This window comes from Chiloscyllium punctatum, chromosome 25 (genome assembly GCF_047496795.1).
Source record: "Chiloscyllium punctatum isolate Juve2018m chromosome 25, sChiPun1.3, whole genome shotgun sequence".
Taxonomy (NCBI): Eukaryota; Metazoa; Chordata; class Chondrichthyes; order Orectolobiformes; family Hemiscylliidae; genus Chiloscyllium; species Chiloscyllium punctatum.
In genome coordinates, this window is record NC_092763.1 from 34,727,004 (window position 1) to 34,741,899 (window position 14,896).

Here is a 14,896-nt window from a genome sequence, read left to right on the forward strand (position 1 = left end):
TGCAGGCAGATGGGTTGGTTTAGAATGGCATCATGGCTGACACAGACACGATAGGGCAAGAGGCCTATTTCTCTGCTGTACTGTTCTACGTTTGAGGGAAATAGTACTTTTCTCTGGAGTTCTGGCGCAGAGTTAGGTAAACTTTCACTGCGTCTCAAAAGCCTTTAGTTTTTTAAAAATTTTTACTAATGAACCTGTTCAGAGATGTTATTACACACTTTTGGTTGAACCCAGACCGTTAGATCAGAGGTTACCACAAGTGCCCCCAATTTATTATATTTTCTAATCTGTTCTGATATGGCATTACATTACATACTTCTGGGGCAGGGAGGATTGAATCTGGCTCAGATATATGGACACTACCACTGCACCATAAAAGCCTTTAATCCTCCTTTATTTGCTGAGTCTTGGGGCTTATTCTATTCACTTAACAGTATGGGTTATTTATGATAGAAAGTAGACCACTGGTGTGTCCTAACAAAATAGACATCTGAACGCAGTTTGAGGTTTGCTATAAGTCATATAGATCATATAGATAATCTACAATTGTGGTGAAAGGTTAGATTTTAGTACAGTCACTTCATATAGGCAAACATGTATAAGAAAATTTCAGATAACGTATGAAGTTTAGAAACATCCGTTTAGATATATTAACTAGACCAAAAAAAAATACAATCCACATTGAGAGAATGGTTCACTGATACCAGAAGAAGATGAACAAGTAGTGGGTATGGAGGATGTCAAGCTCGTTATAATGCGAGGGCTACATTGCGCTGTCTAGCGGAGATGTTAGGGAACTCTTCCCTGGATCTTCCCTTAATCTCTGCTGGATCATCTTCCATCTGAAAAAAACAAACCTTTATCAAGGGATCTCCCTACGAGATGTATCAGTGACCTTGAACACATGTTGTTATGCCCTAATTCTATGGGTCAATTGTTTGTGCCAATTACCAAATTGAATGTTCTAGCACGCGCGCACACACACACACACACACACAGCACAGCTATTCCTTACACTCGTTCCCACTTGCTCACTCTCATCTGGGAGAGAACTTTCATTCCTTAAGGGGAAAAAAAAATTATAAATGCAGTGTTTAGGAAAATAAGGTACATACAGTGTCATATAGTTGTTTGGCATTAGCTTATGCAACACTATAGTCTTGGTGATCTTTGTCACCTTTTGTCTAGCTGATTAGAAATAGTTTAGATCCAAATTGCTTGCTACACAGTAAATACTAGACAAATTCAATTTTAAAAAGGAACCCTAATTTTCAACAGGAAGAGAGCAGATATACAATAAGGAGGGACTTTTGGGACACGGTGGCTCCAAAATGACACATCAAGTACTAATGTCCAGAATTGATCCAATCTTCTGTGGTGCACTTAGGACATCTAAATGGCTCATCAGAATAAAATTTCTGCTAACCTACTCCTCAATCAAAGAAAAGAATGGGTTGATGCATTCAAACACAAATTACAATAAATAAAAAGGACAATTTTTTTCATTATCTCTCAAAAAAGTTTTCAATGAAGATTACTAAAAGATGCAAGTCAGAAATAATAGTGTAGTTTTATTCAGTGTAATACACTAAAAGAAATTAACATCTATAATATGATCACGGTTAGTAATCCATCCATGCTGTTTAAAAGTTCACAAAAGGTGCTTTCTGTTTTGTTTCCAGAGCACCAACATTTTAACAAAGCTTGCTGGGTTTTAGTTCTAGACTGAGGGGTCAGGAAGCTTGCATGAACTTCACATATACAATGTTTTTTCATCAACATGCAAATATTCTCCAAGATATAAAATGTGACCATATTCAGTGTTTATAAGCTATTGATATTACATATTTGTGAACTCCAAACCTTTTTGTTGTTACTAGGCAATACATAAGCATGCTTTTCCATCTCAAGTCAAATCAGAAAAGAGACAGCTGGAGACACTTTCTGTAGCAGCAGTATAAGTGGCATGTTTGATCAGTTGAAATCAGAAGACAGTTCACAAAAGGGTTAAACAGATAAGTTCGATGAGATCTCATATTTCACCACCAACCTTGGGATAAACAAATACTAAAAAAAATTGTAATGACAATGTTCAACCTCAGCAGGGGTACTTTTATGATTTACAGTAGTGTATTCATAAGGAACCATATCTTATCTCTGGATCAAAGGAACAGGAATAGGCCATTCAGCCCCTCAAGCCTATAAACTTACCAAGAGAGCAAATCCAAATTTACAATTCATAGGAATGCTTTTACATTTCAAGTCAATTCAGAAAAGGAGACAGCTGGAGACTTTTTCTCTAACAGCAGTATAAGTGGCATGAAATATAGCATCAGAAGACAGTACACAAAAGGGTTAAATAGATAAGTAAGATGAGATCTCACATTTTACCACCTGACATTGGTGGTGGGCAAGTTGTTAGAGGGAATCTTGAATGACAGGATTGACATGTATTTGGAAAGGCAAGGACTGATTAGGAATAGTCAACATGGCTTTGTACATGGGAAATCAAGTCCCACTAACTTGATGGAGTTTTTTGAAAAAAAGTGACAAAGAACTGATGAGGGCAGAGCAATAGATGTGATCTATATGGATTTCAGTAAGGTGTTTTAATGGAATAGGTGACATTTGAAACCGTGATATTTTAATTGTTAAGGATATTCATGTATTTTTGAAATATTTAATACAGACCTAACTTAAACAATGTTGAGGTTTAAATCAGAGCATTATTCCCACCCTGAAAAAAAGTAGTCAGAGACACATTAAAAAGCACTACAAGAAACTGTTGAAATTTTGTCACAGAAATACAGAAAAAAGGTGCATATCATCTTTGAAGAAAATAAGTTTACTAATGAAGAATGGTGTCATTATAGTTGAGGACAGGAAAAACTAAAAGCCTCAGGACAATATCACATATTCAGTTTAGTACAAACTATTTGGATATTATTAAGCATATTGCAAAAGGAGAAAAAGGATATTTTATTTTTGCTTATTTATTTACCAAAAATCTGAAATTATACTTGCAAATGTTAAAAGCAAAATTCAGCTTAAATGATTTAGATAATTTAAATTAAATAATCAAAATTTAAGTTTTCCTGAAAAAAAAAATACCACTTGAAACAAAATTTGCACAGCATGCAATACAAGAGACTGAACATTTATATCCTTGAAAAACAAGGCTGTATGAAGCTACAGAGCTACAACCTTGGGGTCATTTTCAACAAAACAAAAAAAACTTAAAAAACGCTAAGCAAATACAAACATTTTACATCCACGAACTCAGAAATTATGTCTGAAACTTGACATACATGTCTTTCAAGCTCAAGTTGAATTATTTGTTAATTTGCATTAAACAGCTTGAATGATCCCCAAAAGTTATCAAAATACATAGTGCACACATTATTTTTCACTCAAGGCTTTCTGGTTACCAGTATTGTCTATCTAGAGTATTCACAGGGAAAGGAGATTTATATTTGTTTATCTAATAGAGGATAGAAAACAATACCAATGAGTAAGATAGACATCCCTTTTTGGGATGTCAAAAATCAGCATTTAGGTTTTGCATGGGAACATGATTTGCAACCCAGTGAAGAATGAGTAAACATTGCAATCTTAAAAGAATTAAGAGTAGTAATCAATCTTGATATTCAAATCCATGTGCGATCAGATTGAAAAACGCAAGTACAATAAATAATGGTTAAATTCAAACTGTTGCTATTTTGATCTAGTGAGGTATGTGAAACTTTGAATTGTATACTTGATTCCTTCAGTCAGAGAAACAACAGGTTTATATCCTAGATCGGTCTTTGCTCTTTCACAACTGTAGTAGTGGAATGTTCCAGCTAATGCTACTCGCATGGGAGTGAATGTAGGTTTAATGGTCACAATTGGCTTTAATAGCAACACCAAAATTGAAAGGATAAAGGCCAAATAATAAGCCAGCAGATATGGAATGTGATACTTTGGAGGATCATAATTTAGTCCAACTAAAATCTCAGACAAGAATGTCCAAAAGGGAATTGGTTCATCATTTGTGATATGGTAGGCCTAATGAAATTAAAAAGAAAGAAAAAAGGTTAATGAAGTACTGCTCATATTTCAAAACAACAGTTCTTTAAAACTAACTTCACACAATATAAAAACTTAGTTCAATGACAACATGGATAATGTTAGTACTTTCTTAACTGTACCCTTTGTAACTAATGAGGATGGAATTGGTTGTGTGGAGACGGAAGAAAATAAAATAGGCAACATACAGGTCTATAAGGTTAATTTTAGGAATGCATGAACATGCATTATTTAAGTCAGTGGCAGCAATTTTGATTAAGCTTGAAGGTGGCACAAAGGCCACAACAGACTACAACATACGATTTGGATTGATACCAAAGGAGCATTCCATGGTCAAAGACATCAGCTTTTAAAGTGAAATATTAAAGAGCTGTCCTGTCTGGCCTGGTGGGTGGATGTAAAAGCTCCCATCACACAATTTTGCCAAAGTATAGCCCTTATTTATGCATCTATCTCCTTTATAATGTCATGAATTGCTAACAATTATTGGAGGTATCGGATTATAATACATGTATTAATATTGACAAGTATGCCAGAGTGAAATTATTAACAAGTAATCATTTGGTGGTCTCCAGGGATGGCTTGAGCTGGTATGTGAATGCAGTTGTGCTACAGCTTTCTACAGGATTAATTCTAAATTTGGAAAGATATGAAGGCATTTGACAGGATCCAGAAAAGATTCACAAGAATGGTTCCAAGCACGAGAAGAGGAACCTCAGTCACAAGGACAGATTGATAAAGCTGGGTCTATTCTCCTTCAAGTAGAGGTATTTTCTAATCAACCTGTTCAGACATGTTATGACACCTCTACAGCAGGTGGTCTTTGAGCCAGGAGACCTCTGTTCGAAGTGGGGACACAACCACTGCACCACAAGAGCCCCTACCTCCTTGGAGTAGGGAAGAATAGAGTGGTCCAGACAGACTATACAGGGAGAAAGACTGTTCCGACTGACAGGATCAAAAACCAGAAGATACGGATTCTCAGGAGAATCATTGGCAACATGAAGTACGACTCCTTTTTTTTTTTACAAAAGAGTGACAACTAGTTAACATTTGGAATTACCCAAGAATATGGTGGAAGATGATTTAAGTGAGGATATCAAAAAGAGAATTTGATAATTATCTGAGAAAAAAAGAAATTATGCAGGGCTTTAGAGGAAAGGAGGTTAAATAAAGATTCAGAGAGTTGTTCTTGCAGAGAGCCAGCATGGATAGGAGATCAAGTATTTTTTTCTTACATTGTTTATTCAGTGGATGTGGGCTTCGCCTTTCAAAGGGTGATGGTGAGCTGCCTGCTTGAATTGGTGCAGCCTCATTGATGCAGATAAAGGTAGTTTAAAAAGGCAAACAAGATGATACTTGCTACTTGTCAGCCCAAATTTAGATACTACCCACATCTTGGTGCATTTGGTATGGACTGCTTCAGTATTGCTTCAAATTGTGCAATTAGCAAAAATCCCCTTCTGACATTATGATGGAGATGGATATTAATGAAGCACTGAAGATTGCTGGGCCTAGGACACTCCCTGAAGAAAATTATTCAGGGATATACTGGAGCTGAGATGACTGACCTCACAACCATCTTCCTTTGGTAATGAGTCAGACCATGAAGTTGCACATTGTGGTCAAATACATATCAGCTGCTGATGAAGACTCACAATGTCTCATGGATACCCAGTGTGGAGTTGCTAGGTCTATTCAAAAGCTATTCCCTTTAGCAGCGTGATAGTACCAGACAATGAGATATACAGATGGAGGTTATCCTGAACAAAGCTGGAACATGATCTCCACAAGGAAAGCGTGGTGGTCACCCCTATTGATACTGCTTTAGAGGCATACATCTGCTACTAGTAGCTTGGTGAGGATTTGGTCAAGTATGTTTTTTTTCCACTCTTATTGGTTGCTTCACCACCTGGCACAGACTAGGTCAAGCAGCCATGACCATTTGGACACAACCAATTCAACTAGTGGTGTTGCCTAGCCACTGTTGGTAATGGCCTCAAGTCCCTGACCCAGGGTACACACTGTACCTTTGCCACCATTTCTTCCTCCAAGTGACTCTCAACATGGAGGAGTATGGATTTATCAGCAGGCAGGGGGGGCACATGGCAATCAACAGAAGGTTCTCTCTCTCTTGGTTCACCTGATGCCATGAAACTTCAAATGCTCCACAGTTAATGTCGACTACTCCAAGGCAACTCCTTCCTGTATCCTATTGGTGCTCCTGCTGGTGAGATAGAACAGATCCAGGGAGGGAGATGGTTTTGTCTGGTATATAGTCAAACCTGTTGAATCATACCTTACAGAGAAAGTCAGGCTATTGCATGAAGCAGCTGTCCCAATTCTGGTTGCAGATGATCTATCATGTTTAATTCATTTTTTGAGACTTGTTAGCAGTTTGACCCAACTGATTGCTTTTTAAAATGGCTTAGCAAGCCAATTAAAGAGTCCATCACATTGCTGCAAGTCTGGATTCACCTCAGGTCCGATAAGGAACGGATGGCAGATATTTAAATAACTATTGATAACTTCATGGTCATCATTAAGCTTTTAGTCTCAGATTTAAAAAAAAAATCTAACTCCACCATCTACCATGGTGAATTTCAAACCTGGGTCTCTGGATTGCTAGACCTGCAACAATTCCTGTATGTGTTCGCCTTTCAATGATCTCCTTTTCTGCTACAACTATATTATGATCTTACCCACGAACAAGGTTATTTCTACTAACAATTTGTCAGAGAAAATAAAGAATTTTCCAACTGGTTGCATTTTTTAATTTGTCTTGATTATAAATCCCCCTTGGGGGTCTTGTGATAAACTGATTCCCCTATTCACCTGTAAAAGTTAACAATAAAGTTCATGGCTAAATAGGCTATTGAATTTTTTCAAATTGACGTCATATTGAGAAAAACACAAATTTCAGTTGCCTACTCTTTTTAAAGATACCACTGCCAATGGAGCAGTTCAGGATCAATGGGAAACAATTATTGCAAGTTGAATAATCATGATCAATCAAGACAACAAAAGTTGAGAGATTATATATGTCTGGGCAGATCACTATGGGGTGACCTTATAGAGAGATACATAAAATCATGAGGGGCATGAATCAAGTGAATTGCCAAGGTCTTTTTCCCAGGATGGGGAAGTCCAAAACTAAAGGGCATAGGTTTAAGGTGAGAGGGGAAAGATTTAATAGGAACCGGAGGGACCAACTTTTTCTACACAGAGGGTGATGTATGTATGGAATGAGCTGCCAGAGGAAGTTGTAGAGTTGGGTACAATTACAACTTTTAAAAGGCATCTAGGTGGGTACATGAATAGAAAGGGTTCAGGAGCAATAATCGGCCAAATGCTGACAAATGGGACTACGTCAGCTTCGAATATCGGATCAACATGGACGAGTTGGACAAAAGGGTCTGTTTTCATGCTATATTACTCTGACTCTTACCTTTCCACAGATATGGGACTTTGGGTGAAGACTTTCTGCTGCTAGGATCAACCCATGCACAACATTATCAACATATGTAAAGTCCACCAGGTTCTTGCCATTCCTGTGGAAACATGGTTAACATCATTGCCTGATAAAACAAACAATTGAAACTGCAGCCACACCCACAGATCCCAAGGAATCAAGAAATGGTGAATAACAGTTAAGCTATAGCACTTTAAACTACAGTATGTGCAGAATTTATTAATTAAAAATCATAACGTATTCTCCCATCCCTTAATATCAGAGATAATACACATCTATCTACTCACACTCATGAAAATATGCAACTCCCCATTTTTACAACTGATGGTGTGCCAACCTCCTTTAGGGCCTGATGATTCCACACGATGAGAATGGTTTTGAATACTACTTATCAGTAACAAAAGCACAGATGCAGGAGAATTGGAAAGAATCATATTGCAAAGAGGATTGTATTTTCATATAGCTTCTCACTCAAATAATCTCTCACCAATAAAGGGACAAGTCACATAGCACACAGTAGTTTTGTCATTGACAATCAGCTTCTAACTGTTAGTTGTTGCTTCCCACAAAGTTCAGATTTAGTAGAAATACTCAAAATGCATGGATATATCTAAACAGTACGAACCCAATTATAAACTTCATCTTGCCACACTTGGCAGCCTGTACAAGGACAGGTACTAAATGTGGGTCTTGAGGTCCAAAAATGCCATGAGGGCGAATTGCAATTGTCATGAAGTTCTGTTCTGGATTATTAGCACCAAGAACTTCCTGTCATGTTAAAGAAAAAGAAGTTAGTTGTGAACAAGTAGGCAAGCAGCTACAGGATTCACTTTGATTAATGCAATGTGCAATTCTCTCATATTTTGTAAACACCAATGCATTTCCTGAATCTTAATACTTAGAACTAAATTTTACAATAATTAGACAGTCATATCATAGAATAGTCAGAGTGCTTGAAAGAACAAACACACATGTAAAAGAGAGAGAGCATATGCACAGAAGAGGGGTGCATGTACTCTCTCCAAAAATAATTACAAGTCTACATGAATAGGTTAGGAGAGTAGCAACAGAAAATTATTTTCACAAGTTCACTTTTAAATTACATCTATTGAAGAACTGGATTGCACACTGAATGGACGTACTGATCAGTGAGTCTCTCTTGTGTAGTTTTGACATTCAACATTTAGTGGGCTTTGATCTAGCATTAGACAATATAAAAAGCAGCACAAATTGGTAATGTCCGAAATCATAAATCATGCCTGGTGTGGTGAACATAAATACAATGTACATCTCCCACATTGGGCTGTATGCATATTGTTGTAGCAGAGGAATAGGAACTGAATAGAGTCATCGTATATAAGAGATTTTTGTTAAGCAGCAAGATGATTGTTTAAAAACAGTCATGTTACTAGAAAGTATTGCAAAGCAAAATCTTTAGCTTAAATACTCAGTAACATTTATAATCACAAACTAAGACTATCACAAATATAGAACTACAATTTGATCTTGAAGTTTAAAATGTCAGACTTTTAAACTTACAATTTCCTGTAAGATCTTAGTTTGTGAATAGTAGTCAATGGGCTTCTTAGCATATGGCAGGTCTTCTGAACCATTTTTTAGGTCTGATCCTTCAAATACGACACTAGCACTACTAGTCAGCACCAGTTTCTGTGTACAAGAAAAGAAAACGCTGAACTTGAAAGATTGGTAGAATGGCAGGAAGACAAATGGCTATAAAAGCTGCAATGTATAATTTCTTACCTGAACACCTGCTTCTTTACATGCTTCAATGATTGTTTTAGTCCCCATGTAATTAACTTTATAGAAGAGTTCTCTGTTGTCACTAGAAGGTGCTGGAGAAGCACAGTGAAACACGACGCTCACACCCTCAACTGCTGGTAGTATATCCTAAACAAAACCAAATTATTAATTCACAATTTCATAGTTTGCAATTTTACTTTCAATGCAGAAAGACACTAAAACCAAAAGATTTGCTGGTTAACAATCACTTCTATGTTGCAAATAAATTGAATGTTTGAGTTTTTGGGCAAGGAGTTGGGCTATATTAAAACTAAATTAATCTGTGGCATAAGTTTCTCCAAGCTGCCTTTAAGAAAACATATATGTCAGATCCATCATGATGGCTACAAAAGTACTTATAAAAATAGCAGACAGCAAATAATATCACTATCAAATTACATTAACATTTTGATACAAATATTTGGTTCTGGTAAGGTGGCTCCAACTGGAATATATTCCATCGGCATACAGCTGAGAAAGCAAAGAAGATCCATCATCATATATATACGCCTCCTGTGTTGTGGCACATTTGGGATAGAGTATTGATACAACAATGAGAACACTCTGAAAAACAAGTCTGCTAAAGCTTCACTGATCAACACCTCAAAAGGGCAGCCTGGAAAAGAACAAGCAGTTAGGAATGGTATTCAACAAACCTACCACATACTTTGTGCAATCAAAAAAAAATCACTAAAAGATGTACGGGTTTACAATTACATTTCCCCTCAAACTCAGCATAATTTCAGGACATCAGATATGTCTAGATCAGCACAGAAATCCTTAGGTTACAGGCTGTCACACAGGGTTCCAACTTAGGAACTCACTTCTCAATAAATCACTTGTGACTCAACTTTTATGTAATTCGTGACCCTCTATCAAATCTTACGTTGATTGGAGAAACTTTACGCTCACTCAATCCTGGATGTCAGATAACGTGTCAGTCAGTATGATAACAGTGAATTTGAGGGAGACGATGGTGAGGTACAGCTATGTGTCATCAGTTTATCATGAAAAAGGAACAAAGTCAAAGTGTTATCAGCCCTAGATAGTTTTTTTAAAAAATGGATGGCTAGTTTTAATTTTAATTAATTAAATTATATTCAAACAAAAAATGGAATGTGACATCACTTGCAATTCAAATATTACAAAGTCGAGCTGTTTCTCTTTTTGCAGGCAGGTGGCATCAAATCGTGAAAAATTGAATTCAATATTATACTGTTAAAATGTAACTTATACCAACCTCTTTGCAGCACAGATCTGCACTGAAGAACTGAATTCCTTCATTCTCAAACGGTTTTCGAACATCCAATATATTAACTGTGTAGCCTTTTTCCAGAAGCTTCTTCACCAAATGTTGACCCAAAAACCCTGAGCCCCCGATAACTGTACATTTCTTATTGTGCTATAAAATGAAATAAAAAGTCAGAGAAAAGTAAAGCAATTCACATCTTTGACATCTACATGCTGAGCAGGCCTGCCAACATCTGCGAGAGAGAGCGCATGAGAGTGCGAAAGAGAGTGTTAATGTTTCAAGTTAATAACCTTTCATCAAACTTGGAAAAGTCAGAGATGTAATAGATTTTAAGCATGTAGAGGTAGAAAAAATGCATCAGAGAAGATCTGTGACAGGATAAAGTGCAGGATGGATTAAATATCAGAAGGATCCATGCTTCAAAACTACAGCAATCAATAATAGGGCAAGTAAAGGAAGAAAAAGATGTTTCTAGGGACATGAAAAAACTGCTAAACGAAAGGAAAAAGGGGGAAAAAAAAAGAAACAAAAGAAAACTTTTCCAACATCTTTGTTGAAATGCCAAAGAAATCAAGGGCAAAGGTTGCAATCAAAAAAGTGTTGATCTTAAATGTCATGATGAGATTATGGTAACCAGAGACTGAATTGGCCTGCGATGCATGAATACAGTGGCTATCAGAATAGGTCAGAGGCTGGCAAGTAAATCACCTTCTGCTTCCCCAGTCCCCATCCACCAAACTCGCCATTTGGATACAGAACTGGCTCAAAGGTAGAAGACAGAGGGTGGTGGTGGAGGGTTGTTTTTCAGACTGGAGGCCTGTGACCAGTGGTGTGCCACAAGGATCGGTACTGGGTCCACTACTTTTCAACATTTATATAAATGATCTGGATGTGAACATAAGAGGTACAGTTAGTAAGTGTACAGTTGACACCAAAATTGGAGGTGTAGTGGACAGCGAAGAGGGTTACACCTCAGATTACCTCGGGACCTTGATCAGATGGGCCAATGAATGAGAAGTTGCAGATAGAGTTTAACTTAGATAAATGTGAGGTGCTGCATTTTGGGAAAGTAAATCTTAGCAGAACTCATACACTTAATGGTAAGGTCCAAGGGAGTGTTCCTGAACAAAGAGACCTTGGAGTGCAGGTTCCTGGATCCTTGAAAGTAGAGTCGCAGGTAGATAGGATAGAGAAGGTGGTGTTTGGAATGCTTTCCTTTATTGGTCAGAGTATTGAGTACAGGGGTTGGGAGGTCATGTTGTGGCTGTACAAAACATTAGTTAGGCCACTGTTGGAATATTGTGTGCAATTCTGGTCTCCTTCCTATCAGAAGGATGTTATGAAACATGAAAAGGTTCAGAAAAGATTTACAAGGATGTTGTCAGGGCTGGAGGATTTGAGCTATAGGGAGAGGTTGAATATGCGAGTCCGTGATTAAGAAAGCGAATGCAATGTTGTCAATTATCTCAAGAGGGTTGGAATATAAAAGCACCGTTGTGCTACTGAGACTTTATAAAGCTCTGGTTAGGCCCTATTTGCAGTACTGTGTCCAGTTTTGGTCCCCACACCTCAGGAAGGACATACTGGCACATGGATGATCCCTGGAATGGTAGGTCTAACATATGAGGAACAGCTGAGGATCCTGGGATTGTATTCATTGGAGTTTAGAAGATTAAAGGGAGATCTAATAGAAACTTACAAGATAATACATGGCTTGGAAAGGGTGAACGCTAGGAAATTGCTTCCGTTAGGCGAGGAGACTAGGACCCGTGGACACAGCCTTAGAATTAGAGGGTGTAAATTCAGAACAGAAATGCGGAGACATTTCTTCAGCCAGAGAGTGGTGGGCCTGTGGAATTCATTGCTGCAGGGTGCAGTGGAGGCTGGGACGCTAAATGTCTTCAAGGCAGAAATTGATAAATTCTTGATGTCAGGGTTGGAATATTTGAGCTATATGGAGAGGCTGAATAGACTGGAGCTGTTTTCCCTGGAGCAGAGGCAGAGGGGTGACCTTCCAGATGTTTATCAAATCATGAGGGGCATGGATTGGGTAAATACACAAAAAAAGCTTTTTTTCTCCAGGGTGGGGGAATCCAAAACTAGAGGACATAGGTTTAAGGTGAGAGGGGAAAGATTTAAAAGGAACCCAAGGGACAACTTTTTCATGGTGCGTGTATGGAATGAGCTGCCAAAGGAAGTGAAGGAGGATAGTACAATGACAACATTTAAAAGACATTTTAATTGATACATGACTAGGAAGGGCCAAATGCTGGGACTAGATTAGTTTAGGATATTTGGTCATTGGACAGGTTGGACCGAAGAGTCCATTTCCATGCTGTATATCTGTATGAGTTAACAAACAGGAGGCTAGAAGAACACAGCAAGCCAGGCAGCATGAGGAAGTGGAGAAGTAGATGTTTTGGCTGTAACTCTTCTTTAGGAAGAGGAGTGGGAGTATGAGGAGCTGCAGATGATGGGGGAGTGGGTGGGGGATATGGAGAGGGGTTATGGATGGAAGAGTGGCATAGTGGTGAAATACAACCTGGTTGGTCGATAGGAGGAATAATCAGATTGGTAGCTAGAGGGGAGGGTCTATTGGAGGTGGACCTGGAAAGGAAGTTGGGAGATGGGATGGAAGGTGATTTGAAATTGGAGAACTCAATGTTGAGTCCTCTGGGCTGGTTGACTGCCCAGACAGAAGATGAGGTGTTGTTCCTCCAATTTGCAGTCTGATTCATTGGAGCAATGGAGGAGACAGAGGATGGACATGCGGAGAAAGCCCCAAATAGTCCTTCAGGTGAGACAGAGGTTCACCTGCCTCTCCTCCAATCTAGTTTACTGTATCCGGTGCTCCTAATGTGGTCTTCTCTACATCGATGAGACCAAATGTAAACTTAGGACAAGTTGCCCTGAGCGTCTCAGCAGTGCCCATTGGGGCCAGCCTGACCTCCCTACCACCATCCATGTCAATACCCATTCCGACATGGACTCATCCATTGGCACAATGAATCAGATTGCACATTAGAGGAACAACACATCATCTACCTGGGCAGCCAACATCAAGCTCTCCAATTTCAAATAACCTTCCCACGCATTCCCCGACACGCTTTTGAGCCCCACCTCCTCCCCTCCAACCATTTCCTTCCGCTACCAACCAGATCATACCAACCACCTGTATTCACCTATCACTACTTCACCACTTCGTCCCCTCCCCACCCATAACCCTTCATGTCCCCTTTATCTGCAGGTCCACCTACCTCACCCCCATTCCTGAAGAACGGTTATATCCGAAAGTCAACTTCTCTACCTCCTGATGTTGCCTAGCTTGCTGTGTTCTTCCAGCCTTCTGCTGGTTTACTTTGGACTTAAGCATCTGTAGTTTTCTTGGTCAGTATATCTATAACTTTCTCCAAATCTGGTGGAAGCTCGTGGACCTGAAGGATTAAATGCTTCTCTCTCTCGCCACAGATGCGTCCTTTCCTCCTGAACATTTCCAGCATTTTATGTTTTTTTTAAGTGAAGACACCTACCTGGTAGGTGATTACCATTACAACGTAGTGTGCACAACTACATCGATACCTCCCCATTCTTTGCGTATCCCAATAAAACCTCCATCCCTCGCGATATGACATTGCGTTATCTGAAACGCAGCCCGCTAAATGCTCACCCTCAAACGAGTGGCCATCTCCCAGTAGCAGTGTCTCCTCGGAGATTTCACAGAGTAAAAGATAGAGACACAACCAACGATTCCAAAGCTCCACCTCTTCAACATCATTGACAAAAGTCGTCCTGTCTCTAATTGGTCGACATATCACTACGCGACATACCGTTACCTGGGTGACACATTCACCCTCCAATCAGATTATCGTATGACCATGGGCTGGTGATGGCACGTGAAGCAGTGGCCAATCAGAATGGGGTTTCGTATCAAATACGAGATACCCATTTTCCAGGTCAATCTGATGCGTGGGCAGGGAAAAAATAAACAAAGAAACTGTGGATGCTAGCAATCAGCCACAAAAACAGGAATTGCTGGGAAAGCTCAGCAGTCTGGCAGCATCTGTGCAGAGAAAGCAGCTTTAACGTTTCACTTCTGAAAAAGGGTCACTGGGACCCAAATCGTTAACTTTTCTTTCCACAGATATTGCCAGATCTGCTGAGTTTTACCATCATTTTCTGCTTTTGTTGTTGACGAATGGTCAGGTCCCACATTGCTGCGAATAAAAGCAAGACATCACTAAAACCAACGGTATGAAATAAAAACAGAACGTTCTGGAGAAAGTCAACAGGTCAGACAGCATTCA

At 38.9% G+C, this 14,896-nt stretch overlaps 1 protein-coding gene across 4 annotated transcripts; it reads right to left on the minus strand.

Annotated features, from left to right (window-relative positions):
* Window positions 1-500: 500 nt before the first annotated feature.
* On the minus strand, window positions 501-14,489 carry nsdhl (NAD(P) dependent 3-beta-hydroxysteroid dehydrogenase NSDHL). 4 transcript variants are annotated; one of them, XM_072595004.1, is made up of 7 exons: window positions 14,260-14,489; window positions 10,581-10,742; window positions 9,302-9,448; window positions 9,080-9,208; window positions 8,166-8,308; window positions 7,517-7,619; window positions 501-842 (listed from the first exon to the last, which is right to left on the minus strand). In XM_072595004.1, exons 1-7 carry the CDS (start codon window positions 14,365-14,367, stop codon window positions 750-752), a joined length of 885 nt encoding a protein of 294 aa, XP_072451105.1. In that variant the 5' UTR covers window positions 14,368-14,489; the 3' UTR covers window positions 501-749. The 4 variants fall into 4 exon arrangements, with proteins under 4 accessions (XP_072451105.1, XP_072451103.1, XP_072451104.1 ...); XM_072595002.1 differs by lacking the exon at window positions 501-842 and adding an exon at window positions 1,546-4,047 and having other exon boundaries at window positions 14,260-14,483; XM_072595003.1 differs by lacking the exons at window positions 501-842; window positions 14,260-14,489 and adding exons at window positions 1,546-4,047; window positions 14,123-14,252.
* Window positions 14,490-14,896: the final 407 nt, after the last annotated feature.

What these genes read in the sequence shown, in the direction of transcription:
- nsdhl (XM_072595002.1), bottom strand. Translation starts at nt 14,367, where the DNA reads ATGATGTTGAAGAGGTGGAGCTTTGGAATCGTTGGTTGTGTCTCTATC. An exon ending in CAGATCTGTGCTGCAAAGAG is followed by an intron (nt 9,449 to 10,580) that starts GTTGGTATAAGT and finishes GGTTTTGTTTAG; the next exon opens with GATATACTACCAGCAGTTGA. An exon ending in AGTCCCATATCTGTGGAAAG is followed by an intron (nt 4,048 to 7,516) that starts GTAAGAGTCAGA and finishes TAATTTCATTAG; the next exon opens with GCCTACCATATCACAAATGA.